Consider the following 27,981-nt stretch of genomic DNA (forward strand, 5'->3'; position numbering starts at 1 on the left):
ACGGGCATTTTTAGTTGCAGATAGAATCAGATGCTTTCAAGTGGAATATCAGAGGACAGAGCGTAGAGCGCAGCACCGAGTTCCACCGCGGCTATGTGTTAGGGCCACTGCAGAGGTCCTCATGTGACCGCGAGGCCACGCATCCAAAAAAGAGACTCCCTGTTTAATGTTGCCTATAAAAGACAAAATGGTCAGACTCATTAACTAATGGCTTTACATGTCTTAATGCGGTGAGATGGTGAATAGACCAGAGAATATTTAGTCAAACAATGTCCTGGCCCTCCAGAGTCAATGATGTCGATTCAGCAAATACACGATAATGCACCAATACACGCTAATGCACAGCGCAGCTGATCCTAGACAAGTTAAGCACAAGATTATGCACATAAGATCATTTTCAGCAGAACATGAGATGATGTGTCTATCTGTTTCTAAGATAAGCATCCTCATGCCTTATAAGAGGTCCTGGCTGACACACTCAGTAGAGCTCAAATGAAAAATAAAACAACAACATGAAAAATGGACTTTTCTTCTCAATCAGAGGAAAGGGCATTGAAGTTTCAATCTTTGACTGAAGAATCTTTCATCTCTGATGTTGCTTACCAAGGCAACCAGCTGGTTACTGATGCAATCTTATCGACACAATTAATAACCAGTATCCCTGCTGGGAAACCTTGGCAAAGGGTTCTGTTTCTTTTTCACATGAAATGTTTGCTTGTACACTGCTGATTTATTTTTGTATCATATTTTATTCTCTAAAGGACTTTGAGAGTAGATGCCCGATCGCTGTACAGTGATAAAAAATGTTGTTTTCATGAAAAAATGTAATTTTCTGATCCTTGATTATGATTATAATTGCTGAATTGCGTTTGAAACCATTGTAAAAACACCATTCACTTTGACCCAGTTACATTGATCACTGCGCCACGCAACATTTATCATAGCTGCTGTGTCTCTACATTTCTAGGCAACCATTATGCTATACTTCTTTGTGGAAGAATGATTATTTATGAATAAATTATTTCATCTTTATTGTCTTCATTTTATGAAAATGAATATGAAATTTTAGAAAAGCACAGAATTTCATGTTGTGCCTAGCAATGCCCCTTAGCTGTTCTAAAATCACTGGAACCTATGACCTTTTGGGGCTTATTAGTTAAATTTCCTTGCCACATATTTTTTAACTCACAATGACAAGTTGAATGTGGATCACTTTGCAGTATACACTACTGTATGTACCTCCAAATAGGCCATATAGTCTAGTAACCTGCCAAACTCCATTCATCTCAATTAACATGCTATAGGATTGTCGTCTAAATATGTCTTGATGCTACTAGATATGGCAATACTTTGAGAATCCTGTATGGGTCTTACTATGCAGCTGGCTGCAAGAATTACTAAGGCAGCACTTTCCCTGATGAAATGTGCAAGACCTTGTCAGGACTAAAGCCAACTTTGAACAACAAGCAAGTGCTTAGTTGTCCCTATTAGACCTCATTCCCCAAACTAGCTGAATGATTGAGTGAACAAAACAGTAAGTGACATCAAACATCAACACTGCAACCTATACACTGCTGCCACCCACGCCAAAACATGGGAGCGCTGAATCCAACCTTTACCCTGCTGCCACCCACGCCAAAACATGGGAGCGCTGAATCCAGCTGATATGGGGGCAGCGGTGCCTCAGCAGGCTGTCTGAGAAATTAACTGGGGAGAAGATTGAGAATCAATGGCAGAGATATGATAGAGGGAAGGGGCCAAAGCCATTTCCCATCAGACAGCAATCTCAGAGCTAAAATGGAGTTCCTATACGATTGAAAACACATTACATTCCCTGCTAATCTTATAGAATATGGATGAAGGAGGAGAAGAGTGCTGTTGAGGACTGGGCTGTAGAAATGTGGTGCAGGAATACTGAAGTTTAGTTGTATTGTGTTTGCAGTCTGTTCCATAGACTGTAGTCTATGGTCTGTTCTTTGTGTTAGTGAGACCTGGTTCTTACTGCTTTATAAAGTGTAATGTTTGTAGGTGGTTGAAGACCATAGTTCTCTGTATGTGTTCAGGTGTGCACTGTATACTGTGTGTGTCTGCCATTGTCAATTTCAATTTATTGTGCTTATAGAGCGCCAACACATTACACATGTACAGTATCATGGCGCTTTACAGAATGTAGGCAATCAGAGAAAAAGGAAAAGAAAGGAAGAAAAGAAAAGATGTGAAAAGAAGATGTGTGCATTTGTGTGTCCTTGTACATTGTTTCTCACAGTATACAGTCCACAAAAATCAATATACATTCCTTTGTGTGTGTGTGTGTGTGTGTGTGTGTGTGTGTGTGTGTGTGTTTGTACATGTATGTGTGTGTGCATGCATGCTTGCGTGTCTGTGTGTGTGCCTGCATGTGCGCCAAACGTCCCAGGTGGCCTTGGGGCCGACATTTCTGGGCGGCGTGCCGTCCCTCTCCGAGCTGCACGTGGAGGCCGGCCGGCTGCCCGGCTTTGTGGGCTGCATCCGCGAGCTGCAGGTCAACGCCAGGGAGCTGGACGTGGCTGGAGAGGCCACGCGCGGCCGCAACATCCTCAACTGTCACGCCTCCGTCTGCCAACACCAGCCCTGCCGCAATGGCGGCACATGTATCAGGTAGGAGACCGTCCGTCACCTCACTCAACGCTCCTGAGCTGGGGATGGGTCTTTCCTGGGGTCTTCACAGAGGTGTGAGTGCTCACCGTATTAAGACACCCTTATTATACGGCTCTTCACAATGCAAGTAGAACGCTCCATTGACTTGAATGGGATTTCCCAAAAGTTCTACCTGTCATTATTTTCGTCCAAGGACCTGTAATGGCAACAGATTTTCATTCAAAAGTGAAGGCAGACGGTTGATCAGCTGTGTTCTAAAGAACGTTTGATTCAAGTTCAGCGTGTGTTGCGAACTATTTGTAATAATGTATAGAGACATATTGTGGAGTTTATTTTTTCGTTTTGGCAAGTAGCCAAGCAAGACCCCGAAGTGCATCCTGCCCCGAAGCAAGTTCGCCCTGTCGGGACTTATTTTCCCAAAAATGACCGGCGTTCTATACATTATCCCTTACTTAAAGTACACAATTTAGTTTTGTTGTCACAAAAGGTTGTTAATATACAGTATGAGCTCAACAGCCAATCAGATTACATTCCTCTCCTCCGTGCACCCGAAGCTCTATATTGATTTGCTAGAATTGTCTATGGCTCTATCCAAGCCATGATGTTTGTTTGTTTGTTTACCATTTAGAAAGCCAGGACCGTGTGTGAACGCCACAGAGCAAAGAACTAACAACTAGAGCACTGTGAGAAACAATAAGCTGAATTAAATAAAACAAACTAAAGACCCAAACAGTCGATTGTGCATGCGAAGGTACATGCTATTGTACGTTTAATGAAGCTCTCCATGCTAGCAGCATAAGAGAGGTTTGTGAGTGATAAGGAAGCTGCACAGCAAATGGTAGTGACAACAGGGATTGAAACACTGTAATAAGAAACGACATTTGATTGTGTGATCACTCTTAAAACTATGATTACCTAACCGGCAGTTGGTCCAATTTTCCCCGTTGACCTGAGGACCTGGGGGGGTTTGATTAGGATATGTCCATATGTGATGAATGTGATGAGTCAATACGCCATCTTCTCATGCCGGAAAGTGTCTATTTCTTCACTATACAATTAGTCTTAATGTGCTCGGCCCTTGGTAAGAAGTCCATTACTGTTAATCAATTTAGGAAAGTAAAATAATCAAAAGCCATTAGTTGTGCATTAACCTGGAATATGTTTCCTCTTCCTGTTCTGTTCTATGAGGCTTTTAGGACATACATCGTTTAACATTAATGAAAGATGAATTTCATAACCACGTTCACATCCTTTTGTGTAATAGACAAAAGTTCACCATCTTTGAGTCAGCCATTAAATGGAGAAAGCCCATTTATGCTGCATTTTCGCTGCCTAAAATATAGCCACTTACCTTCAGGCTGTGTACGGCTATTAACTCATTTAAAGAACTAGTATGCCTTGCAGTTTTGTTTCCCAGCATTTTTTGTTGTAAAAATGTTAATAATAACAATCTTGACAAAAAACAGAAAGTTCCAGCAGCTTCATTGCTCAAACATCTAACATGTTTACCCCCAAACAAATTGTAACACAGATCATTATAAATATTAATGATGGCCTCAGTGTACACTGTCGTTCAAAAGTTTGGGGTCACTTAGAAATGTCCATTCCACTCCATTAAAGACAGAATACCAGCTGAGATTAGTCGTATTGTTTTTTTAATCAGGGCAGCAGTTTTCAGATTACATTATGCTCTTACATAATTGCAAAAGGGGTTCTCCAATGTTTTCTCAGCATTTTAAAATAATATCAGATTAGTAAACAGAATGTGCCTTTGGAACATTGGATGAGTAGTTGCTGGTAATGGGCATCTGTATACATATGTAGATATTGCAATAAAGCCATTTCAGCCATTTATTTCTACAACAGTTATTTACAACATTAATGACGAAAACAAGGACATTTATAAGTGACTCCAAACAGTAGTGAACATACATCCCCAATGGAGTTGGACAAATGGTAAAATCAACACTTTCCTTTAACCATATGCAAGCTCAATGTCAATTACATTCTTATAAAGCGTATTATAGGAAAAAGCATTTAGTAACTGCATGGGCAGCACTTTCATTTAGCATATTAATATATGTTCCAACATGACTAAACTTAACTAATTTTGCTCTCGCATTTCATATTTAGTGCCCTTAGTGTTTCTGCCTGTCAAAATTGTCAGTGAGTGCATGGCAACCCTGTTTTTGGGAGTTTTTCCCACTGACAAATGGAGACTGGCTTGAGGAGAGTTTACTTTCAGATATGATTTACTAAAATCTACTCATCGGGAAGGAGCTTGTTGAACAGGAAAAGAGTCTTTGCCAAAAAAAATACCTAGCAGAATGTCTAAGATTAGGTTAGATTACATTGCATTCAATGTTGTTGTCATTGTGTAAACTGGGAGTACAGGGCCAATGAAATGCAATTTAAAATCAGAACAAAGGTGTACTGAGCCACAGCCAAAAATTCACAAAAAATGCCTCAAGCTTCTCTCTTGGAACGGACTGTGTATCTAATGAAAAAGAAAATCTGTTTTTGGTACCGAGTCTCGGAGTATTTCATTAGTGTTTCATTGCTACTCACCATGGTTTTGTGTTTGTGGTTGCTATAGACGCTGTGTACAGTAAACAGGAGAGGAGTCAGCACCCTGATGCTGGGGGTAGTGGGCGCTCGCAAGTGATTAGCACTTAGCCTAGTGTTGATTTGATTGCTTCGCATTCCAGATACTTCACTACAGAGTGGTGACCCCCTAGGGACACTCACCCTAGCTGCCACCTGTCAAGGCTACTGGCTAAACATTCTCTCTTCTTATCCCACTACCAGAAACACAAGTTTAAGAATATAAAAAATACAAAATAAGACTACTACAGACAAAAGTACCCAGTACTAAAGTTACTGATATGAAGCCACTGTGTGCCTTTTATTATTACACATTACACAATCTTACTGAGGGAAGGGAATTTGTGGAGGCAGGGGATGTTTTGTGAGTGCGGTGACACCCCGATGAGTGTGCTGGAAGGCTGTGATTATCTCAAATTGTAATCTGCCATAGTGCTGTAGCCTCCTGAACTCTGGAGGATTTAGTCAGTCGACTTTAATTTCTCATGTGACAATGTCTAGCGCTGGTTGTTTGTGAGTTAGTGATTGAGTTTCCCTCATGTACAGTATGTTCAAAAGCTGATAACCTGGAATGTGCTCATCAATGATGCACTCCAGCCACTGATTAATCCCTAAAAACTCATCTTAGTTCCTCAAAGATACATATTCATAAGGCTTTTTTTTATGAAAAGCATTCCTTCATGGCCTTCAAACAGCTTGTATGCTTCTGTGCTTCCTCTGCCTCATCTCCAATATGAGGAGCTAATGCACGTCAGTCAGGATTGGGTTTCATCCGTTGTAATGCAACGAGGGGCTGTTCTGATTTGTTATTCTGAAACGTCAACTAACACACTGCTCGTCTAAACCGCAAATACTAAGCTATTTACTCCTTATTTTGCTCATGATATGTCTTGTAACACATTAAAAACACCTAATGGACATGTTGACTTTTGCCGAAGTGGGTCTTTTAGGGACATTTTAACACATTCTCATCACATTGTTTGTGTCGGTTCCTACCAAAGATTCTATATCCTACCCTATGTTAACCCCCTCAATGAAAATGGATCATCCATGTGTATCTGTTTTTGCATAAAGTACTTATGATGTACTGACCATGTAGTATTGTGGTACAATAAGTCACGTGGCACTGATACTGTAGCTATTATTGATAGTAATTGTGTACCTTATGGGTATGTGTAGTTTAAATACATCTCTTGTTTCTCTTCTCTTTATGAAAGTCAATTATAAACACACTATTGAGTATTTAGTGCATCTATTCATAAACTATGTATGTCTGATACAACATTATTTCTACATACATTATACATTACATTATAATACAAACAGTTGTTGTATCGCTTTCCATTTTCTTGCTGGTCTATTAATTGGGTGATTCACTAACACGCTATGCTGCCTTGTAGCCAGAGATATCTGTAGTGTTGTGACCAGTTGATATCCACTCTATCCATTTTTCAGTCCCAGGTCACTTTGCAACACGTCCTGCAACATCATCCACCCTACATCTACAACACCACCCCACAGTGTTTTAATACAGTCATAAGGCTAAGCACAACAATATACTGTGCAATGTTTAAGCCATTTTGCTGTTGTTGGTGATGACATATATTTGTTAATCCACTAGAAACTATCAATGTCCCTACGTAGTCCGCCGAGGAACTCTGCATTAACAAGAGTGAAGACAGACATGAGTTACTCACTCAGTGTTTAACATTGTGTTATGCAATTTTATGCAAAAGTTCTTATTCCATTATGAATGATTCAGTGTTGTTTTGTTGTTGTTTTTGTACAGTGTTGCCAAAATTGCCTTGACTTCATGTGCTTTGATTTTGACCTTGGATTGTCAGTGTGCATCCTTAAGAATAACTACCCAGACTGTGATTACTGATGAGGTATTACATAGATTTATTTTTGCACTGCATGTGCACATGCACACGCACGCACACACACACACACACACACACACACACACACACACACACACACACAATCATTTGATTGCAAATTACGCTCAATCTACGCTCAATCTACCGTGTCTCAATGTGATGTAAAGTGGAAAGGTGACGACTCTTTTTGTTGCCATGAACAATGTGGAGAGGAGCATGCATACACCTCTATGAATCATTCAAACCATACATTTTTAAACTGTTTAATATGAGATCACCATCAATAATTGAGCGCCTTGCCACATGATCACTCTTGTCAGTTAAACTTGTGCCTGAACAAGCTGTCTAGCTCCATGAATAATGGAGCCAATTCCTCTTTCACACAGTTTATACACTTTTAACACAACGTACTGTAAGACTGGTTACCTTTTTTTTATTTTGGCCTGTGGTTTGTTTCTGTCGAATCAGTGTGCCAATTGTTTTTCATTGTTGTTCTGTTTTTAGGCCAGAGCATTTTTTTTTTTGTACAATTTGAAGAACTGTAGTTGGGCCTGAAATGCATCCTTATCTTTAGTTGAGGTCTTAGATTTATCTCAAACTAGATTTCACTGCAGTCTGCAGTTCTGTTCGGTTTTGTCAGATAAGTTCATAGAAAAGAGAGAGAGAAAAAAAACGTTGTGTTGCGATATTTCCTAGATATGGTGGCCTTATAGAAAAAGAAAACGTAGATATGGTCACAATTTTATCATACGAGTAGAGCTCTTCTTTGTGTTGTTTTGTGCAAACCACACTCAGGGAGCCTACTGATGGTATTGGTGAGTTGCGTTTTGTGTGTCCACATTTCATGAGGCTGTGCAGCTTTGTTGAGAAAACATTATTCCTCAGAAACCTGCTGAAGGAGCAAGCGAGCATCCCTCTGCCTTTTCAGATGGAAGATAATAAACAAAAAGCTCCTTCCTCTTGCTTTCCCTTTTCCTTTATTGTTTTGTGTTGGCGAGGCGGTAATCCTGCATAGCCGAGAGATTTCTGGTGGAACAGGAGTGTACGTTTCTGTGTGTGTGTGTGTGTGTGTGTGTGTGTGTGTGTGTGTGTTCTCTCTCTGTGGCTAATGCACAGACCCTGCATCATGAGCAGATGGCTCCACACTATTTCTCTGCCCTGGCTTGCACTCTCTCTCTTCTCTCTCTCTCTCTCTCTCTCTCTCTCTCTCTCTCTCTCTCTCTCTCTCTCTCTCTCTCTCTCTCTCTCTCTCTCTCTCTCTCTCTCTCTCTCTCTCTCTCTCTTCTCTCTCTCTCTTCTCTCTCTCTCTCTCTCTTCTCTCTCTCTCTCTCTTCTCTCTCTCTCTCTCTCTCTCTCTCTCTCTTCTCTCTCTCTCTCTCTCTCTCTCTCTCTCTCTCTCTCTCTCTCTCTCTCGCTCTCTCTCTCGCATTCTCTGGTGTCCACCTCCGTCACTTCAGTTTTCTTTTTTCTTTTTTTCTGGGGTTGTTTTTCTATTTCATCTTTTGCATGTTTACTTGGTGTAGTGCTTTATTAAATCAGCCAAGTATAGCAGCCTTCTTCACCAATGGAATCTGTAGTTGTTAATCATGGCAAACCAATAAGCATGAAACATTGTTGTTGTGAGGCGTTAAAACAGACTACAAACATCTACACAATAGCCAGTTAGTTCACCACTAGCACCACGCTCGATAACCCCTCTGTAGGAACACTCAGCTCAGTCCTGCAGTATGTTATGGCTAGCCAAGTGGATAATAGACTTCATGGCAACTAAGCTGTTGAGACAATGTATTGCCTCCATGGGCTGACCAATCAGTCAGCAGTCCTCCCTGGCCAGACATACCTGGCAGCTCTTAAAGCCTACCTTGAGCCCCCCAGGCTAGACTTAACAAGAGTGATGGTTCAGTGTGCACCCAGACCGAAGCCATTGAACAGAACGGAACTTCATGTGCTGTTTGATTTCCAGCCAGTTCTCCACTATTGCTAGTAATTATCTGATTCCTACAATGCTCTATGCAGTCAAAAGGCTGACTACATTTATAATGTTGTGTCTGCTGCTGCTACTGCTGTTGTTATTGCTGTTGTTGATTGTGATAACTTTAATGAAGATGAAGACAATTGCTCCAAGTTTTGATTCCTGAATAATTTGAATAGTACACTCTGCTTCTGTACTTCACTTGCTGCACAGTGGGAAATATTCCGATTTAGCTATTCGCCTGATAGTCATTTGACAATGGCTGTTTTATCTGTCTTAGCCTCAAAAGCCTTGTTGTGTTGTGTCTCCGCCTGAGCTCTGTCTGATCCATCTACGCAAAGTAGTTGTCAGGCCTCTCTCTTTCTCTCTCTCTCTCTCTCACTCTCTCTCTCACTCTCTCTCTCTCTCTCTCTGCTCCTTTAATAAGATCCTGTATCATTCCTCAGGAGCTCTTTGTCCCAGTGTGTCAGCCCAATGCATCTGAACCCCGGGGGAGAGACGGAGAGGGAGTAGCGGCCCTAATGTTGCACGCACGCACGCAGACATCCTCCAAGGGCTCGGGAAAAGAGCACTGCCAACAGCATCTGTAATATTTCTCCCAGGCACTGGTACAGGACAGCAGCGAAGGAGCCTGTCCTCTTGTTGCTCTGTGGGCTTTTTTCAGGCTAGGTGCTCTGCTTTGGCTGTGCGTAGATGCGCACGGCCTCTCCCAGGTCAAGCGAACCACAAATGCCATTGGCGTCAAAAAAGGTGACACTTTAAAGCCCCCTACTGCGATGTTAACATGAGCAGCGCAGCACAAAAAAACCTGTTTCTTGGCGGTGGCGGTGGTGGGGATAGAGGTGTGGATAAAAGATGGCCATGACCATAATGCAACAGACTTTCACTGGGTGGTGGTTTCTTTCATTTACTGGTTTGTTGCTGCCAAAGGCAGATTGTTTTTCAAGGCAATTTCAGTGCCATCAGTGCACCTCTGAAAACTCACCTTTTTTCAAGTCCACAAATTAATGTTATTCACCTCCATTTTGTTTACCTGGCAGCAATGTAAACCTGGGTGCATGTCAAGCTAATCTTTGGAACATTTGTGCCAATAGCAGCTCTGGTCATAGAAAAGCACTTTGATTACGTACAATTCTGTATGTCGCTGCCACATATGTAAGTAAACTGTAAACTCCAGCGGTTAGGTCCATGTGAATAGAAGCTTATCGTTTGTGTTGTAGAGGTTGGATTTCAATAGTGCTCGGCTTTTTCCCTCCTGACCTGAAAATGAAAGTGCCATTCACAGCGGGTACGCTACAGTTGAAGGCCTCCTGGATGCCCAGTGGAGGGACTCTGCCTGCTAATAATTCTCTGATTGGCTTGAGCAAAACTGAAAGACAAGTGGTCACTGCCAGTATCATCAGTCTGTGGCCTTCCTTCCTTCTTTCCTTCCTGACTCTTTGTCCACTAAACTCCATCTCTCTCTATCTTCTCCCTCTTCTTCTTATTATCAGTATAATTATTCAAAAATGTCATTGCACTGAGATCCGCTTAGCAAAACTAAGCCCAGCCACCACCACCTATTCTCTGTTATCACGTTAGTTATGATAATAAGTGTATATTTGTGAAGGAGTGTGTGGGCAGTGCTTGTGACAGGTCATTTATTCCACCCCCTGAAATACATACATCGTCAACAGCGTTTGACCCAGTTTAGATGCGACCTGTGCACCAGAGACTGCCCACCTCCACACTCAGGCCCCAGAGCAGAGGCTCAGATGTGGAGGTTAGTGCTAGACTGTCTTCTCTTCTTTGGGTTTCTTTGGCACATTTTCTCCTGTCCTGAAAATCTGAAATCTTGAATTTTCAACGGGGGAGTGTTACATGTGCAAGGCCACACGCACACAGAGTTAGCTGTTTTTGATTCCGTCCTTGGCTTTCAGCCATGACAGCTTGCACTGTGTTATAGTTGACATGGCATATCAAAGGTCAAGATTGAGGTCAGAGCCTGCTAATGGTTGCTTTTTTTCCCTCCCTTTCCCCTTTATTATGTTTTTTTTATTTATTTATGTCAGGTGTTGTTAAAGTGTTCTTTTTAGGTCTCATCTGCTTTTGTGCTCAGATAGCCGTGTGCTTGGTGGAAGCAACAGAGAAGACACAAGCTCTCTTTATTTGTTGTTGTCGTTTTTGTTTTTGTATTTTTCCCCTCTCCTCACCCCCACTCTGAATATCCACTTCCAAGCCAGTAAGTGCGTTCGCTGAAGTGCAATCAGTCATGGAAACAAATGTGTTTGCATGTAGTGCATAATACAGGCCGCTAATCTCATAGCCTGCTATGTCATTACCCCCTACCGTCCTAAAGGCAGTGACAAACCACTTGCTCCCTCCCTGGGGAGGGTGCTAACGGCTTCTCGCACAGAACCGCTGCAATTCAGGTCAGGGTCTGACACCTCTTGTGTGAGGAAATTAGCCATCTTTTTTTCATATGCTCCTTTCTTTTTTGATGAATCTCTTTTCAGTTTTGACCGCCACTGTTGATCGTCTGCATTTCTCACTCACTGTACTTGGTATGCACAAGGGGTTTTATTAATCAGTTGAAATGTTTATGTCCATGTGAAGTGCTTTTACTCTCAGTACCAGCATTATTTATTAATAGTTCTCATCGGCCATTTTTCAGCATGGAGAATAATAAACAAGTAAAGCAAACATTTCAACATATTCTACAAGAGCGCTCTTCTGCTGAACCCTCCTAAACTCACACTCACAAACACACACACATAAACACACACACACACACACATGCACACATTTATACAGACTCGCAAGCACGCAGCCTGTGAAGACAGTCATTACCAGCATCGCTGAAGTCCTGCGACAGTCTGTAAATATTTCATTTCTAGAATCCAGTTCTAGAGAAGCGCAACGCATACCCACTGAGCAGCTGTTCAAAGCACATTATTAATTTATGGATTTGAAACCCAGTACTTCCTGTATCTGATATTATACCTTTGAAAAATGTGTGCATCTTACAGCCGCTTATGAAGTCCCCCCCACCACAACACACACACACAAACACACACCACATATACATACATACAAACATACATACACACAAACACACACACAGCCATGCACACCCCTCTGAATAGTACTTATCATGCTGGCCCACCCTCCTCTACTCAGCTCGAGATAAACCACAAGAATACGAATAGAAATGCAAGGATGGATCGGAATTTCTGCTGGGTTTCTCCTGGATCCTGCATGCATTAATACTCCAGCTCTTCCAATCAGCACCCAGCGTCTGGGCCAGAGAGGAAAAGAACAGGGGGGAAAAGGAGGAAAGGGAAGGCAGGAAGTAAATGTTGCCGTTTATACTCTGCTTAAAGAGCCCCTGTGATGCCAGCGACTATCTCCGCTGACACTCGTTATTCAAGTCCATCTACAGACGCCAAATGCTATTGACTAGTGGTGCCCTTCACTATATGTTTGTTTAGATGGCCTGACCTTGATTTGGAGGATTGTGCAGTTGATGTAACCTGAATAGTGATCATATATGCCTTATGTGACACTCAGGCCTGCAGACGGGTGACTTTCCACCATGCTGTTTTAGGCTGGTTTCTCGCGTCTCCATCCTGTCTGCGGCCTCAGCTTTGTGTATTCAGTGTGCAGCGCTCTGGATGTCTGAGTGATATGGATGCCTAAAGTCCGTGAGCCAACGGCCAAAAGCACGACTGTCTCCTCAGTGTCCTCCTCTGTGTTTGTTTGTTTGTTTATGTGTTTGCTCTTCCTCTCCTCACCTATGTGCCCGCAGCGACGTGGAGGACTGGGCCTGCGTGTGCCCGCCGCTCTTCTCGGGCAAGCTGTGCCAGTTCACGGCCTGCACCCAGAGCCCGTGTGCCCACGGAGGCACCTGCGTCCCCCAGTCGCGGACCGAGGCTGTGTGCGTGTGCCCGTACGGCCGGCGCGGGCTACTGTGCGAGGACGGTAAGTGCCGGTAACTCTCTGCCGCTCACCATCACCACTCCACAAACCCACCACCCCTCATCTTACTCTTCCATGCCACCCCCAGTCCCTCATCTCACCCTTCCATGCCACCCCCAGTCCCTCATCTCACCCTTTCATGCCACCCCCAGTCCCTCATCGAGAGCCTTCACGGACCACGAGACCACGGTTCTCATGCTGTGGTCTCCATCTAATAGAACCTCAACAAAGGGATATTGGATACGATACAGTTCTAACTAGAACATTTGTGGCACATCTCTTTTGAACAAGGTTTTATTTTCTCTCTCTGTCCAACATTATTTCTCTCTACTTTCTCTCTATTTATCTCTATTTCTCTAAATGTTTCACTTTGGTTATCAGTCGGAGAATGACAATCTAATCCTGGCTTTGAGTGGTGAGTTTTTGCGCTGGTGAAGTCTATCTAGCTCTTATACCTCGTCAGAAGTCTACCTGATGAAATGATATGTAACACTCTTATTGTATACCCTGCTGATCACCCTTATGGCTCATCCTAATACCTTCAGAAAGCTCCTCTGTTCTGCTGAGGTGCTGCAGTCCTGCCATGGTCTTCAGAACAAGCTAGCCATTATTAACACAGTTTAAATCCAAATGAGAGTTGAACAGTAGGAGAAAGACAGAGAGAAAGAGAGAGAGAGAGAGAAAGAGACAGATGAGAGATGAGAAGTTCAAAACCACACCATGCGCCCCTTTATTTTTTGCTGTCATCTAATTAGTTGTGGAAGAGAAGGACTGTTTTGGCACGCTGTGAAGACACCCCGGCCAGATGTACCCCCCTTCCAATCCACCCACACACACAGCCACATACACACATACACACACCTACACACACACACACACACACACACACACACACACACACACACACACACACACACACACACACACACACACACACACACACACACACACATACACACACATACCCACCCACCCACGTCCACCCCCCTGCCTGTCAGCCATTGCACGCCCCGTCTCCAAATAGAGTCCTCTAATCTCCCAGTGTCACGCTGAGCGTGGCTGACATTTGAATTTAAAGCCCGATAACATCAGATAACATCAGAGTCAATATTGATCACCTACCAGGCCTCCGTACCTCACTTTTCACTTTTTTTTTTTTTTTTGCTTGCAGTTGAAATGTTCAGAGCTTCCTTTAATGCCCCTGTTTTAACCAATGGCTTCTACTGTAAACATTCTCTCTCCCTCTCCCTCTCTCTCTCGCTCTCTCTCTGTCTGTCTTTCCCTTTCTTTCTGTTTTCATCTCTCCATCTCTCCCTCTATCTCGCGCTCTCTGGCTTTAGTTGTCTCTCGCTGACTTTGCTTTAAAGTGAGGGAAGGCTAATTAGAGGTTTTTAACCAGTCATTTAGCGCACCTTTTTCATCTGCCGTGCGAGCCACCTTTATCATGTGGACTCAAAGGGCCCGGACACAGGAGTCACGCCATAATGTATTCTCTAGGCGCTCCCTCTGAAGAGAGATGGGAGGCTAGAAAATATATTGATAAATAATGAACAGTCTGGCTCCTTTGGACTCCGCTGGCAACACGCAGTCCTGTAATATGTATGCTGGGGTGGCTATGTGTGTCACAATCCTGTAATATGTATGCTGGGGTGGCTATGTGTGTCGCAATCCTGTAATATGTATGTTGGGGTGGCTATGTGTGTCGCAATCCTGTAATATGTATGCTGGGGTGGCTATGTGTGTCGCAATCCTGTAATATGTATGCTGGGGTGGCTATGTGTGTCGCAATCCTGTAATATGTATGCTGGGGTGGCTATGTGTGTCGCAATCCCGTAATATGTATGTTGGGGTGGCTATGTGTGTCGCAATCCCGTAATATGTATGCTGGGGTGGCTATGTGTGTCGCAATCCTGTAATATGTATGCTGGGGTGGCTATGTGTGTCGCAATCCTGTAATATGTATGCTGGGGTGGCTATGTGTGTCGCAATCCTGTAATATGTATGCTGGGGTGGCTATGTGTGTCACAATCCTGTAATATGTATGCTGGGGTGGCTATGTGTGTCGCAATCCTGTAATATGTATGCTGGGGTGGCTATGTGTGTCGCCTCCCACCAAAGTATCAAAAACACAGCAAGAAAAGACCTCCAAAACAACAGAAGAATAGACTTTGTATGCCCTCTCCTAATGCTAAAAGTTAATCAAATAGAGTCATTTCGAAACACATTTTTGTGCTGAGTTTTTATCCGTAACATTACCATACGTTATGGCAGAAGTGTTCGTCACAGTCCCCCCCTCCCCCATCTTCCAAAAAAAAATCTTCCATTTGCATAAATGGTGCTTTTCCAAATAACCCTATTCCCCTGCTGTGTGCAACTCAGCCCAATCCTGACTAATAGCACATCTGTTCAGGTATTCCTCCACCGCCTGCACAGCGCAGGCAACAATCTAACATGCGGAGTGCATAATACTTCCTGCTCTGTTCATTTCATCAGACCGCCTGGCGTCAGACTGGCCCGTGGATTAAAATGTCATTTGGGGCTATTGTGGGGGAAATAATGTCCGAGACTCTTTTTTCCCCCCTTTTTTTGTGCACACACACACACACACCAGTCGTAGTGGGCAGAATCCAGGGCTCTTGATAAGTTAGTCAATATATCACCCAAGCTCGGTCAGGGAGTGTTCGCGACGCACAATTGATGTAAAATTCAGGACGGTAACGCTTGGTGATGGGGCGAGCTTGTGCGTGCCCGACTGCAACAGCAGTCTCTGCCCAACCGCAGACGGATGGCAGTTGTTGAAATAGTCTGATGGTTGTTGTGTATTGATCGGTGGTAAAACGGTCTGTTAACAGAAAACAGGAACCGTAGAGGCCACACATCGCCCACAGGGCTCCTTCATACGTTGGGCTGGGGAAGGGGTGGGGGGAGGGGGTTAGTTGGATGTAAGGCCGTTTCATTTACTCACTGGCTCCAGCACTGACTATCTGAACAAATAGCAGCTTGAACAGAAATGTTCGGAGCCTCAGGCAAACAACTGAAAAGATGCTCAATAGTTGTGTGCCAACCGACAGAATGACTCGCTAAGGCTAATAAAACTCTTGTAGTCTTTAAGCGGCCAGTAATGTTTAGCTTTCTGTTTGCCTTCAGCCGTGTGGGTGTGTGATGTTTACAATTGAATCCGTTCTTGGTAGTGCATTCCGTGGCTTCCATTAGCAGCATACATTGCCATTTGAGCTAGTAATGAGATTTCAGGTTGAGAAGGGGATCTTCTACTTTGTTCAAGGGCACTTTGCTCCCAAGCAGAAATACTCAGTCAGTGTTTCAGCTTCAGCTTTGAAGAGTGCATTTTGTGAACGTGGGGATCCCGCACCCATGATTATGCATAATGAAAGTAATTTTTGGGCTGTGTGCATTAGTGGTAGTTTTAGCACACCTGTGACAAAATGACATGCCTCGAATTTCACATATTTCTTCTCAATAGGCGTGGGTTTGCTGCTCTGTCGTCGTAACAGTTACGACACGACGGCGGTTTCCTCTGTCAAATCGATTTACAACATCTCTCACATGAAAAAGATTACGGGATTTGCGGCGACGTCTTAATTCAAGATTTATCCTGTACCCTTAATCCTCTTCAACCTGCAAAACAAATATGTAGGATGATCGCAGGCCAACATGAGAGGCTGTTTTCCCAAGGTCTGTTTGGATATGTTCTCCTCTACACCCTCCCCCTCCCCACTCCTTCTCTCCTCCCCTCCCCCACGCCTGCACCTCCCTTGGAATTGACTCAGATAGTATGTATGTAACCTCAGCCCAGTCATTAGAGCCGGAGAGTCCTCTGTAATGACAACAGTGCAGCAGCGGCAGCAGAAGCACAAACAGTCGGGGCCGACGTCACAGCCGGCGAGCAGGGAGCAAGGCGTCCTCAGCGGACCCGCCACCACCGCCCCGCTCTGACGGAGCCCGCCTGGCAGACGGGAACCACGCATGCACCGCACGAAACCAGCCAACCCCCCCCCATGCACACACACACACACACACACACACACACACACACACACACACACACACACACACACACACACACACACACATGCACATTCACACACATCAACTTCTTCCCCCCATGCTCATTAGGCACTGAGCAAATACAACACGACTAAATAATAACACCCCGATTTCAAAAGGCATAAATAATTCAGCAGAGAGCAAACTGAACCACAGTGTGGAGAGAGAGAGAGATAGAGAGAGACAGAGAGAGAGAGAGAAAGGAGAAAGAGAGAAAGAAAGCACAGAGAGAACACAGAGTGCGGAGCTCAGAAGTGCTGTATTTAGCCACAGTCCGTGGGGGCGGCCGGATGATGGGGGGGCGGTTTTGATGGGTGGGTGGGTGTCTTTGAGGAGGAGGCTGGGAGAAAATATTAGTTATTTTGCGAATGCACGGAACCATTCCACACAGCCCTTGAAGACAAGTCGACCGGGGAAATTAAGTCGGGAGCGTGTGCAGGACAATGGCCCGCGCTTTATTTTCCAGAAATCACAGGATTACATGATGTTCTGGTTGTCGGGGTGAAAAGCTCTTGTGTAAAATTAGAGAGTTAGTATGTCAGAGAGGTCCGCATTAATAAGCGGCGGAATGATTTAGCTGCCCTCATACATGTTCTATTGTGCCATTATCCAATACAAAACCCTTTGCATACTGTAACCATAGAAAGAAAAAACAGGAAATCACCCTTTATACTAGATAATTTATATTAATAATGTGTGTGTGAGAAAGAGAGAGGAGAGAGAGACAGAGAGAAAGGGAGGGAGGGTGGAAGGGAGAGGGCGGGTGGGTGTGAGAGAGAAGGGTTATTGTGTTTTACCGTGCTTTAGTCAATGGTGCCATCTTGAGGACAGCATTTCAGGTGTAGTTTATTCTCGGCATAATTGGTTTACCTTTACTAATTCTGTCATCCATCCATTCATTCGTTCATTCATTGCCTATCTCTCCTCCAAACTGCTTTCGATGCACTGTGTAACACAAGTGTCAACATTTCCGAATACTCTGAATGCTTGAATAAGAAGTCTTTCTCTGCCTCTCTCTCTCTCTCTCCCTCTCTCTCTGTGAAGCCATCAACATCACCCGTCCCCGATTCAGTGGGATAGACGAGTTTGGATACACCTCCTTCATGGCCTACTCTCCTATCCCCAGCAGTAACTTCTTCTACGAGTTCCAGCTCAAGCTCACCTTTGCCAACAACATTTCGGCTATGAAGAACAACCTCATCCTCTACTCCGGTCAGAAAGGACAAGGTGAGAGGAAACTAGCGTTGGAAGGCCACTCACACACTCAGACAGGAGGGAGGGTAAAAATGTCCCCGGAAAGTCTCGGAAGTGGAAATAAAAAAATGAAACTAATGTGGGTTTTGAAATTGTTTTGGATAAAGTGGATAATGATATCTGGAGAGCAGGGCTCCTACATAACCTCTGGTCTCCCAGGAGACAGCAACTAGACACTAATTAGTTGGACGCTATTTCTTAACTCGTCGCAAAGTGGTTGGATGCCAGGGAAACTATTTGAAAAAGTGGTTCGGCTCATTAGAGATGACAGTGGATACTAACTGCATCAGGCGCACACAAAAAATGATATCTTATTAGATATTAAAAACACTATTAAGCTTTCAGACTAGAGTGTTGCTTTTTTTCTTTTGCTGTCTTTTTTTTGTCTCTCCTCCCTCATATCCTTCCATTTGTCTTTAAGGTCGGCCATAGTGGCGCTGAACTGCCATGTCACTGGCAGCGCGGCTGTTTAATCAAAAGACAGACAGCTGAATAAGAGCGCCGTGCCGAGCTGAGCTCCACCGCGGCCGCACATCCCTCTGCTCGTCGGGAGGGGCCCCTCCTGGGATTACAATTTAGGGTGATTCATCGCAGCGCTGGGAGAAGGAGACAGCAGCATGAATAATGAAGCAATTGTGTGCGGGGGGGGGGGGGGCTGGGGGGGTGGTACAGTACAGTAGAGGACAAAATCAAACGGGATGAAATCATAAAGAAAGATGAAAAACGCCCAAAACTCACCTGATAATTGGTCTGATAAATTGCCGTCGTCGAGTCATCAGCTCGGTTTAATTTTTACATTTGCCAGGAGGACGGACGAGCGGAAGGAGAGCCATGAGTAATGTTATCGGGACGACGCGTTTATCAACTCGTGTGACTAACTCTGCCATGGTTTTCATCGTTTGAAATCCCTTGTGTCTGTGTGTGTTTGTGTGTCTGTGCCTGTGTGTGTGTGTGTGTGTGTGCCTGTGTGTGTGTGTGTTTGCTTTTTCTTTGAAAGGTATAAATGGAGATGACTTTCTGGTGCTGGGCATGCGGAGTGGCCGAGTTGTCCACAAGTTCAACCTGGGCTCAGGTGTGGGGACAGTACTCAGTGACCGGCTCAACCCCCGAATCACCATCCACACCGTGCGCTTTGGTAGATACCTCCGGACTGGCTGGCTCAAGGTAAATCTCCGCTCTGAAGTGGACATTATTTACTTTGTCAGCATGGTGCTCTCATTAATCAGCGTCATCTTTCATAGCAGCCATATTTATGCGCTGCAGCATGATGCAGTATGCACATGTCTCTGTAAACTATCAAACTTTTGAGACTTTTTAATAGTGGATAAGAAGGTCATAGTTGCAGAGTATTAGTTTCCACTGACTATTTCTAATCTAAGAGGCCTAAAGACTAGGCCTCATAGAGCAGCTAATGTCATCTAATGTTATATATTTTATATATCTCTAATATCAGGTCTCATGAGATTATTATTTTTTAGTATTAGCATCAGAGCACAAAATCCCAAAATCCAGCTACTGAGCAAGTCACTGAACTTGTTTCTTTGCTTCGTTAAAACCATATGACAGCCAGACCAATTCTGTTGCGAGCTCAAAGCCTCTATTAGGCTCAAGTGGACCCAGCTTGGCACTTGAAGTTCTACTGATAGATGAAATGGGAAACTACTCAAGTCATACCTTCCTTTGGTGAATGGCCTAACATGATGTGCTACACAGGCTCAAAGGAGCCACCGTGATGACAAATCCATCGCACACGCCACTCCGCAAGGATTATTCTGGAAGGGTACAAAAAAAGGGGGAAGGAAAGAAAGAAAGAAAGAAACAGACAAACAAGCAAGGAGTGTGAACAGCTTATTGAACAGCTCTCAGACGTCTGTCGGCGCCCCGGGAGGAGAGAGCCTCTCCCAGGCCCCTTCTCTGCCGTCCCATTATTGTTGTTTTTCCACCTCATGATCCATCAGAGGCTTAAATCCCTTTGTCAGTGCTTGTGTTGAATAATGCCAATATCTGTTTAAGGTTGACGGCCAAAAAAACAAGACAACATCCTCTCCAGGGCAACTGGCTGGCTTGAACACCTTCAGTCAATTTTATGTTGGAGGATACAATGAGTACACTCCAGAACTGCTGCCAGTGGGGGCCAGGTTCCAGAATGGCTTCCAAGGTAAGGGCTAAACACTGATGAATCGGCTACCATTATTTTTGGAGTATATAATCATATGCATCCAGACTTTCTCAAGTCTGTTAGCAACACACTCACTCACACACACGCACACACACAGACACAACAGAAACCCAGCTGGAAGTGAAGTCGATAAAGGAACAAATAAAAAGAATAATCTGCCATGTCGAGGCGTGGCACCCGAGGCCCGGTCTAGACTCATCTGGAATGGATTTCCCTTTCGCCTCACATATTTCTGGGCTGGCTCTTTAATCAAACACACGGGGGGTGAAAGCAGGCGGCACTGTGCGCTGATTGTGCCCGTGCCCCCTTAATCACTCCGGCCCAGTAAAGCAAAGCTTTCGCGTGCAAATCGATTTCCCTTCCACATAAGTCAGCCAGACAAGGCTGCCGCCATTCAGATCATCTTTTTGTTATAATCAGCATCGTTCGTGCTCGCCGCCCCCACCACCCCCCCTCGCCTCTTCCCGGCACGATACGACCTCTGGGCAGTCACGTGACCTGGCTGCCAAGCACCGGGAAGCCCCTGATGCGCGGCCCCATCGCCATTAGCAACGCCGCGGCCCCATAATGATGATAACTATGCGGAATTGCATCAGAATTTCGCGGGCGGCCTCACCACGGCTATTATCGGCCGAGCTCATTGCCGTGAAATGTTTTGGTGCTTAAGTCGAAAAAGGGTGCACGATTCTGCTTCGATTTGATGGCGGGACTAATCGTCTGGGCTTGCCATCAGCAGACGTAATCATCACTCGCGATTTCCATGTAACAGATTAAGATCTGTCTGTGCGAGCTCTCATTTGATAATAATGCCCACAATACTGTCGGCACTCGACGTATAAACACACAGCGGTTTGTGCTGGTACAACGCTAGCGTGCCTCTCCCACTTGTCAAGCACTGCCGCCGCAGGGGAGGTATTAACCAACGGGAAAAAATGAGATCTAATCGGATTGCCGCCGCCCTCCAGGCCTCTCTTGTTGTGACGACCGGGTGGCAAAAGAACTGATAATGCACTTTACCGCCTGTTATCAATGGCCACCACACTGCCACTCCACTCCAGCGAATCTGCGGCTGTGTGACTGATCATTTGTTCGGCGGGTCGCGCCGCGCGTGCCAGAAGAAAGTACGCATTAGCACGTGTAATTACCTTCCCCCGCCAGCGTTGACCTCAGACGCTCCCCTGCTCCTCACCTGCGGCAACCCCCTGGCCTGTCCCTCGCCCGTCCCCAGCGCCAGACGGCTCACCACAGATGACATGTCCTCCATTATCTCCCCAAATCCAAGTGAGCCGCCGCACGTTCAGTCACCTCTGCGCTTTAATCGAAAAGGAGAAAAGCAAGGAAGGGACGTCAACTCTTCGCCCACGCGGACCCTTCTTCCCCCCCCGCCTCTCAGCTTTGACGCTGTGTGTCTGTATGCGCGCGCGTAGGCGCACTGCTCCAGGAGGGTTGCCTCTATGCGTCGAGAGCAGGTAGTCCAAGCCATCGCTCCATGAATATTCATAGGCCAGCTTGACATTTTCCCCATATGCTGTGTGCATGAATGACTAATGTGGCAAAAGGAGAGAGAGAGAGAGAAAGAGAAAGAAAAAGGGAGAGAGAAAGGGAGAGCGAGAGAGAGAGAGTTTAGTCTGATTGCAAAGAGTCAATAGGCCTTGCCGAGTGACACCCCTGTGTTTTCAAGCCTGATACATCCACAAATGTGGAATGAAGACGCTTTTTCTTTCTTTTGTGCATGTTGAATGTTTTTTTCTGTCTTTGCCTTTTCCTCAGTATAAAAAAGGGAATCATAAAAGCGATGGATTAGAATTCGAAAAAGGTTACAGTGCCAAATTTTTTGAGGTGAAGTCAGGCATGGCACAGAGCCTTTGTGCAAAGTCAGGTCATGTAGAAGGGGGGGTGGGGGGGGGGAATAAAAAAAAGCATTATTCTCAATTAATGTAGGTTCTCAGTGTGAGGCACTGAACCAAAAACCCATCAGTGGGCCCTTTGGTTCACAGAAACACAGCGAGCCGTGTGATCAATAATTTGATTTGCATAGATTTGGATTTGCATACATGTCATTAGCCATCAACCGCCAAGATAAAAGCACTTTTATTTGAAACGTAATTCATCCCTCTGCAAGACATCCACACAGCTTGGTCTTCCTCTTTTCTGTCTTTTGTTCCCCTTTGTTCGGCTGACATAATGCCCTAAGTCATTGGCTGCTATATCGCTGTGACAGTGATGAAAAATTTAAGCTCTATCTCAGATGTATGGATTCCAACTTCCTCCTCCTCACTCTCTCTCTCTGTCTCTCTCTTTCTCTCTCTCTCACTCTCCTTCATATCTCCTTTCCATTACCATAAAAGGTTGCATATTTGATTTGCAATTCCGGACCAGAGGAGACGGGCGGTTTCGAGCTCCAGGCCAGCCGGAGGGCCACCCGGTCAGCGGCCGCAGCGTGGGCCAGTGTGGAGTCAACCCCTGCTCCCTGGTGCGCTGCCAGAACGGAGGAGTGTGTGTGGACGCCGGCTCCACTGTCTAGTGAGTATCTGTACTTCATCTGTGCCCCCCCCTCGCTTCCAAGGAGCTTGTTTTGTGTTTGAATTTGAAGACAATGGATTGTGGAAAGTTACTGTATCTGTACCTTTAACTCCACTAACATACACCATACTTTTAACTCCACTAACATACACTGTACCTTTAACCCCACTAACAGACACTGTACCTTTAACTCCACTAACATACACCGTACTTTTAACTCCACTAACAGACACTGTGCCTTTAACTCCACTAACATACACCGTACTTTTAACTCCACTAACAGACACTGTGCCTTTAACTCCACTAACATACACCATACTTTTAACTCCACTAACATAACACTGTACCTTTAACCCACTAACATACACCATACTTTTAACTCCACTAACATACACTGTACCTTTAACCCCACTAACATACACCATACTTTTAACTCCACTAACATACACTGTACCTTTAACCCCACTAACATACACTGTGCCTTTAACTCCACTAACATACTGTGCCGTTAAATCCACTAACATACTGTGCCATTAACTCCATTAGCATACTCTGGTGCTTTCGTAAGCATCATAGGCGGTCACCATGCAGATGTAAAGGTGAAGCTCTGGTGGTGGGTGTTGAGCATGCATGGAGATGTATAAATAGCACTAATGATTGGTAAAAAAACATGCTGATGAAGGTGGCGCCTCGCTTCTCTGCAGCCACCTGTCCAATTAGCTGCAGCTTTAAAAGCAATACCCTGCAGTGAGATAAAATTACATAAAGCCACAGATTTGCAAGAAAAAAACAGCTACAAGTTCAATAAACTAGACAGACTGAAATGATTATATGCAATGCTTGCTACTTTCTCAGCAGATTCTAGACATAAGGCTTATGATAAAAGGCAATACCGTTATTTAGTGTTATATTGTTTTTTTCTCTCACACTGTGATAGAAAATACCAGAAATTTTGCATTTTTGCATCTCCTGGTTATTTGTCTGTGCAATGTTTCCACAGAAGTCTTAAATAATTAGGTTAAAACAACAGTGTAGCTCTTTACCTTAGAATAATGGCTTCAAAACCATTTTGATGATACACAGAATATTATAATGTTAGATATTATATTATATCATAATATGTTATATTAGTATATTATATTATAGTATATTACATTCTATTATGCTATTATATTATATTTTGTCCCTGTCAATGCATGCCCGAAACACCTGGTATTGCACTTGCTTTGTTGTTGCGTCCAGGAACGTGACCCTTTTTGGTCAGTTCTTGACTAATTGCGGTACCTCCCTTTGCGGTAAATAGGTACCCAATACATTTCAAATTGAATTCCTACATTGTGTTGACTTGACATTGTCATGACTCCACACTTATGATTTACTGTGAGTGTTAAGATACTGACCTTAAATGTGGAAAAAAGAGCATGGAACTGGTATTTGGTCTAGTTGAGTCAAGTAAAGTCTTCTCAGCCTATCTTTGTAGTGTACTGCAGTAGTGTGCCTCAGTAGTGTACTATTTCTCAGCCTGTCTCAGTATATATACTCTTTTGATCTCGTGAGGGAAATTTGGTCTCTGCATTTATCCCAATCCGTGAATTAGTGAAACACACTCAGCACACAGTGAACACACAGTGAGGTGAAGCACACACTAATCCCGGCGCAGTGAGCTGCCTGCTACAACAGCGGCGCTCGGGGAGCAGTGAGGGGTTAGGTGCCTTGCTCAAGGGCACTTCAGCCGTGCCTACTGGTCGGGGTTCGAACTGGCAACCCTCCGGTTACAAGTCCGAAGCGCAAACCAGTAGGCCACGGCTGCCCCGTAGTGTACTACTTCTCAGCCTATCTCAGTAGTGTACTACAGTAGTGCTCCTCAGTAGTGTACTACTTCTCAGCCTATCTCTGTACTGCAGTAGTGCTCCTCAGTAGTGTAATGCGGAGATTAACGACAGTGGAAATGGGGAGTCAAATATGCATTATGGCAGGTGGCTGCCTCCAGCCTGCTCCAGATTAGCTTGAGCACCCTCTAGAGTATATAAAGTTATACCAGGAAGCAGCTCATTTTCACACCATATGCTGCTGCCTTCAACAGGAATGTAAGTCTTTAGTGGGTTATCAGTCAGGTGGTATTCAGTATTGCCAAGGAGAGAAAGATATTCAGTCTGTTTAACACTAGAAACTGAGGAGTTGTTTTCTGACTTAAAGGAAGCCTGTTGTTTTCCATGTAATCAGAGAGAGGGTTTGCAGTCAGTCACTGTCCCCAACATCTGTGCTGCCTTCACACTGAACCATGAAGTCCAACTCACTTCACTGTTGTTCAGTCCTTATTAGAGATAGTTTTAGAAACAGCGGTGAGTTTTACACGTTCCAGTCAGCCCGAGACCTAATCGCTCCTGTTAGAGCTGCTGGAGAGGCGTTAAAGGCAGACAGCAGAGCTTCACTCTGGGGGCATGTCTGTGTGGCCCCATGTTCATGCCCCCAGAGTGTAGCACTGTAGCTGCGTGGCTACTCTAGTTGTTGAAACCAGCAATTTGAGCTATTGTTTTCTGCTTTTTTTGTACCGACTGTACTCGTGACCTCGAGGAACGGAAATGCAGGATGTCTCCTTTAATACCACATGTCAAACACACACACACACACACGCACACACACACACACACTCCCTTAGCTGATCAATGTTATTCTCTGAGCAGCCTGTAAGAATAAGAGGGATAGACTGTGCTTAACATGGTGACAAAGTGACAGGCAGAGGTGGTTACCACATCAATCACCGATCAGTCACAGCAGAGGCTCATCCAGGACTGGACACCGCCGGACAGGCCAGGAGACAGAGGGAAGATGCAGGTGTCTGAGTGTCTCTCGTACCAATCGCTGATTTACTCTATGTTAGCACATGGAGATGAGCATGCTGAAGTAACATGGATAATGGCATTTTGCCAAAATGTTGTCATCGTTTAGATGCTAATATATGTAAATGCAAAATGATCACATTATCTTATGTGTGTTTATATACCTGCAGTTATTTATGAGCATACTGTACTGTATCTTTCCACACGTTTCAGAAAAAATTAAATGAGGTGGGCTGTCACTTTAATATAATTTGCAGCAGAAGTTGGCCAGATTTTCTTGACGCGGATGCTTTATCATTTCCATGAAACCCTACAGAATCCTTTAAAATGGATGTAAACTATGGAAATTAAGCTCTTCACAGCGTATTACAGCTATGGGAATGTGTGTGTTTTTTTCCCATTCAGTTTGTCTTTACTTGCTCATGCATCTTATTTGTTTTCTTAAGCTTAATAACATTGTCTTCCTCGGCTCAAGCAATTATCAGATAGCATGTCCTCATTAACTTCAGTTGTACATGTCAGTGGCTAATTAAGTAGAATTGTGTTTCCAAGTAGCCGATTGTTTCATGTTTACTGACCACAAGACCTACGCATCTGTTGGAGCTGTGGTGGACATTCTGGCCCTTTGATTATTGGTCTCATTTCATTTATGTTAAAAGCTCTGTATGTTAGAAGTTAAGTCATGAACCAGTTTCTGACATGACTTTCAGATGAGAATCTGCCATATCCATTGGACTGTTTTAGGTTAAAGGGGGATTTAGCTACATGGTGATGTGCTTCTCAATGCTCCAGTCACTAATTCACCAATTAACTTTTGCATTAATTATGCATAATGTATTATAACTTATATGACATTTATGATCTATATATTATGACTTAATTATGCACATTTCATTTGCATGATTATGCATTATCTGAATGCCATGATGCAGTATCTATGGTAACACATTCAAAGACATCTTCCTTGCTTAAATATGATCTATCGTTTAATGATGAAACAAGTATGACGGTTAAATTAAAGGACAAATCCAGAGATCCATAGATGTTGTCAGTCTTTGAATCCCACGGTAGAGGTGGTATTCATCTCTTTATGCAATCTAAGGCTCTGGTCAGCTGATCAATCAGTTGTAAAAGCGAATGATTTTTTAAAACAATATATTTCATGATATTCACTTCTCATGGTATCCGTTTATAATGCAGTAATATTGACTAAATATTCTGCTCTTCCTCTTAGCTGCCAGTGTGTGTTTGGGTGGAAAGGAGCGCTGTGTTCTGAGAAGGTGTCCGTGTGCGATGCGGAACACAGCCCCCCGCCCATGTGTGCAAAGGGTTCCACCTGCGTCCCGCTCCCCAAAGGCTACACCTGTCTGTGTCCACTAGGCACGGCCGGACAGTACTGCCAGCAAGGTCGGTTATCACCTGCACTACACAACTTCCTCCCTCCCTTCCTTCCTTGCTTACCTTTTGTCTCATTAGCAGCTAATGTTGTCTTTTCTCTTGTCAGACACCTGGGAGGTGAGGTGAGCGTGTCTGAGACAGTAGATTAAATCCACCCTGCCTTTATTGAGCCACCTGTTCCTGCCCAGTCCTGTCAGAGCCAAGGGACATGATGTCCACCCCCTCTTAGTCCCCCCGCCTTGGACAGCCATGGCTAACCTTCCCTGTCAATTGGCAATGACTTTATATGTGCTCCCTGCAAAACACTTCTGGCCTCTGTTAGTATTGATTGACTAGAAAGAGACTTTCTCCCTCAAAACATGCTCGGGCATAATAAGAGGCTAAAGCTGATTAGTCCTAGAGGAGGTGGAAGAAGAGGTGGAGGGGGCAGGGTGGGGAGGGGGTGGGTTGTCTTATTGCAGGCACTGGTAGAGGACAGAGCGGCCAATTTGGGGTTAAATTCCAAAGGCTACCTTTATTTCTGTTTCAAAGTATACTATTTACAAAGTATATCTATTTCAAAGTCTAAAAATCCCAGTACTAGTTTTTTATTTCTATTCAGAAAAGTTCTCTCAGAATCCAAAGAGCAGACTATTGAATGACAGCTGAAGGCAACAAATGGGACTGCAG

The 27,981-nt window shown here is 44.3% G+C and overlaps 1 protein-coding gene across 1 annotated transcript in view; it reads left to right on the plus strand.

The window, feature by feature from the left end:
• eys (eyes shut homolog) overlaps positions 1–27,981 on the plus strand; it is a 185,366-nt gene that overhangs the window by 154,920 nt on the left and 2,465 nt on the right. The window contains exons 38-44 of the mRNA XM_076286449.1: positions 2,417–2,637; positions 12,884–13,056; positions 18,163–18,345; positions 19,370–19,536; positions 20,386–20,530; positions 22,900–23,074; positions 27,149–27,321. Of these exons, the coding sequence (XP_076142564.1) occupies positions 2,417–2,637; positions 12,884–13,056; positions 18,163–18,345; positions 19,370–19,536; positions 20,386–20,530; positions 22,900–23,074; positions 27,149–27,321 (1,237 nt within the window). The remainder of the gene's footprint in view (positions 1–2,416; positions 2,638–12,883; positions 13,057–18,162; positions 18,346–19,369; positions 19,537–20,385; positions 20,531–22,899; positions 23,075–27,148; positions 27,322–27,981) is intronic.

Source organism: Alosa pseudoharengus, unplaced genomic scaffold (assembly GCF_046254945.1).
Source record: "Alosa pseudoharengus isolate Yale_2024_CS ecotype anadromous, Long Island Sound unplaced genomic scaffold, YU_APseudo_1.1 YU_APseudo_1.1_scf_15, whole genome shotgun sequence".
In the NCBI taxonomy this organism is placed as follows: Eukaryota; Metazoa; Chordata; class Actinopteri; order Clupeiformes; family Clupeidae; genus Alosa; species Alosa pseudoharengus.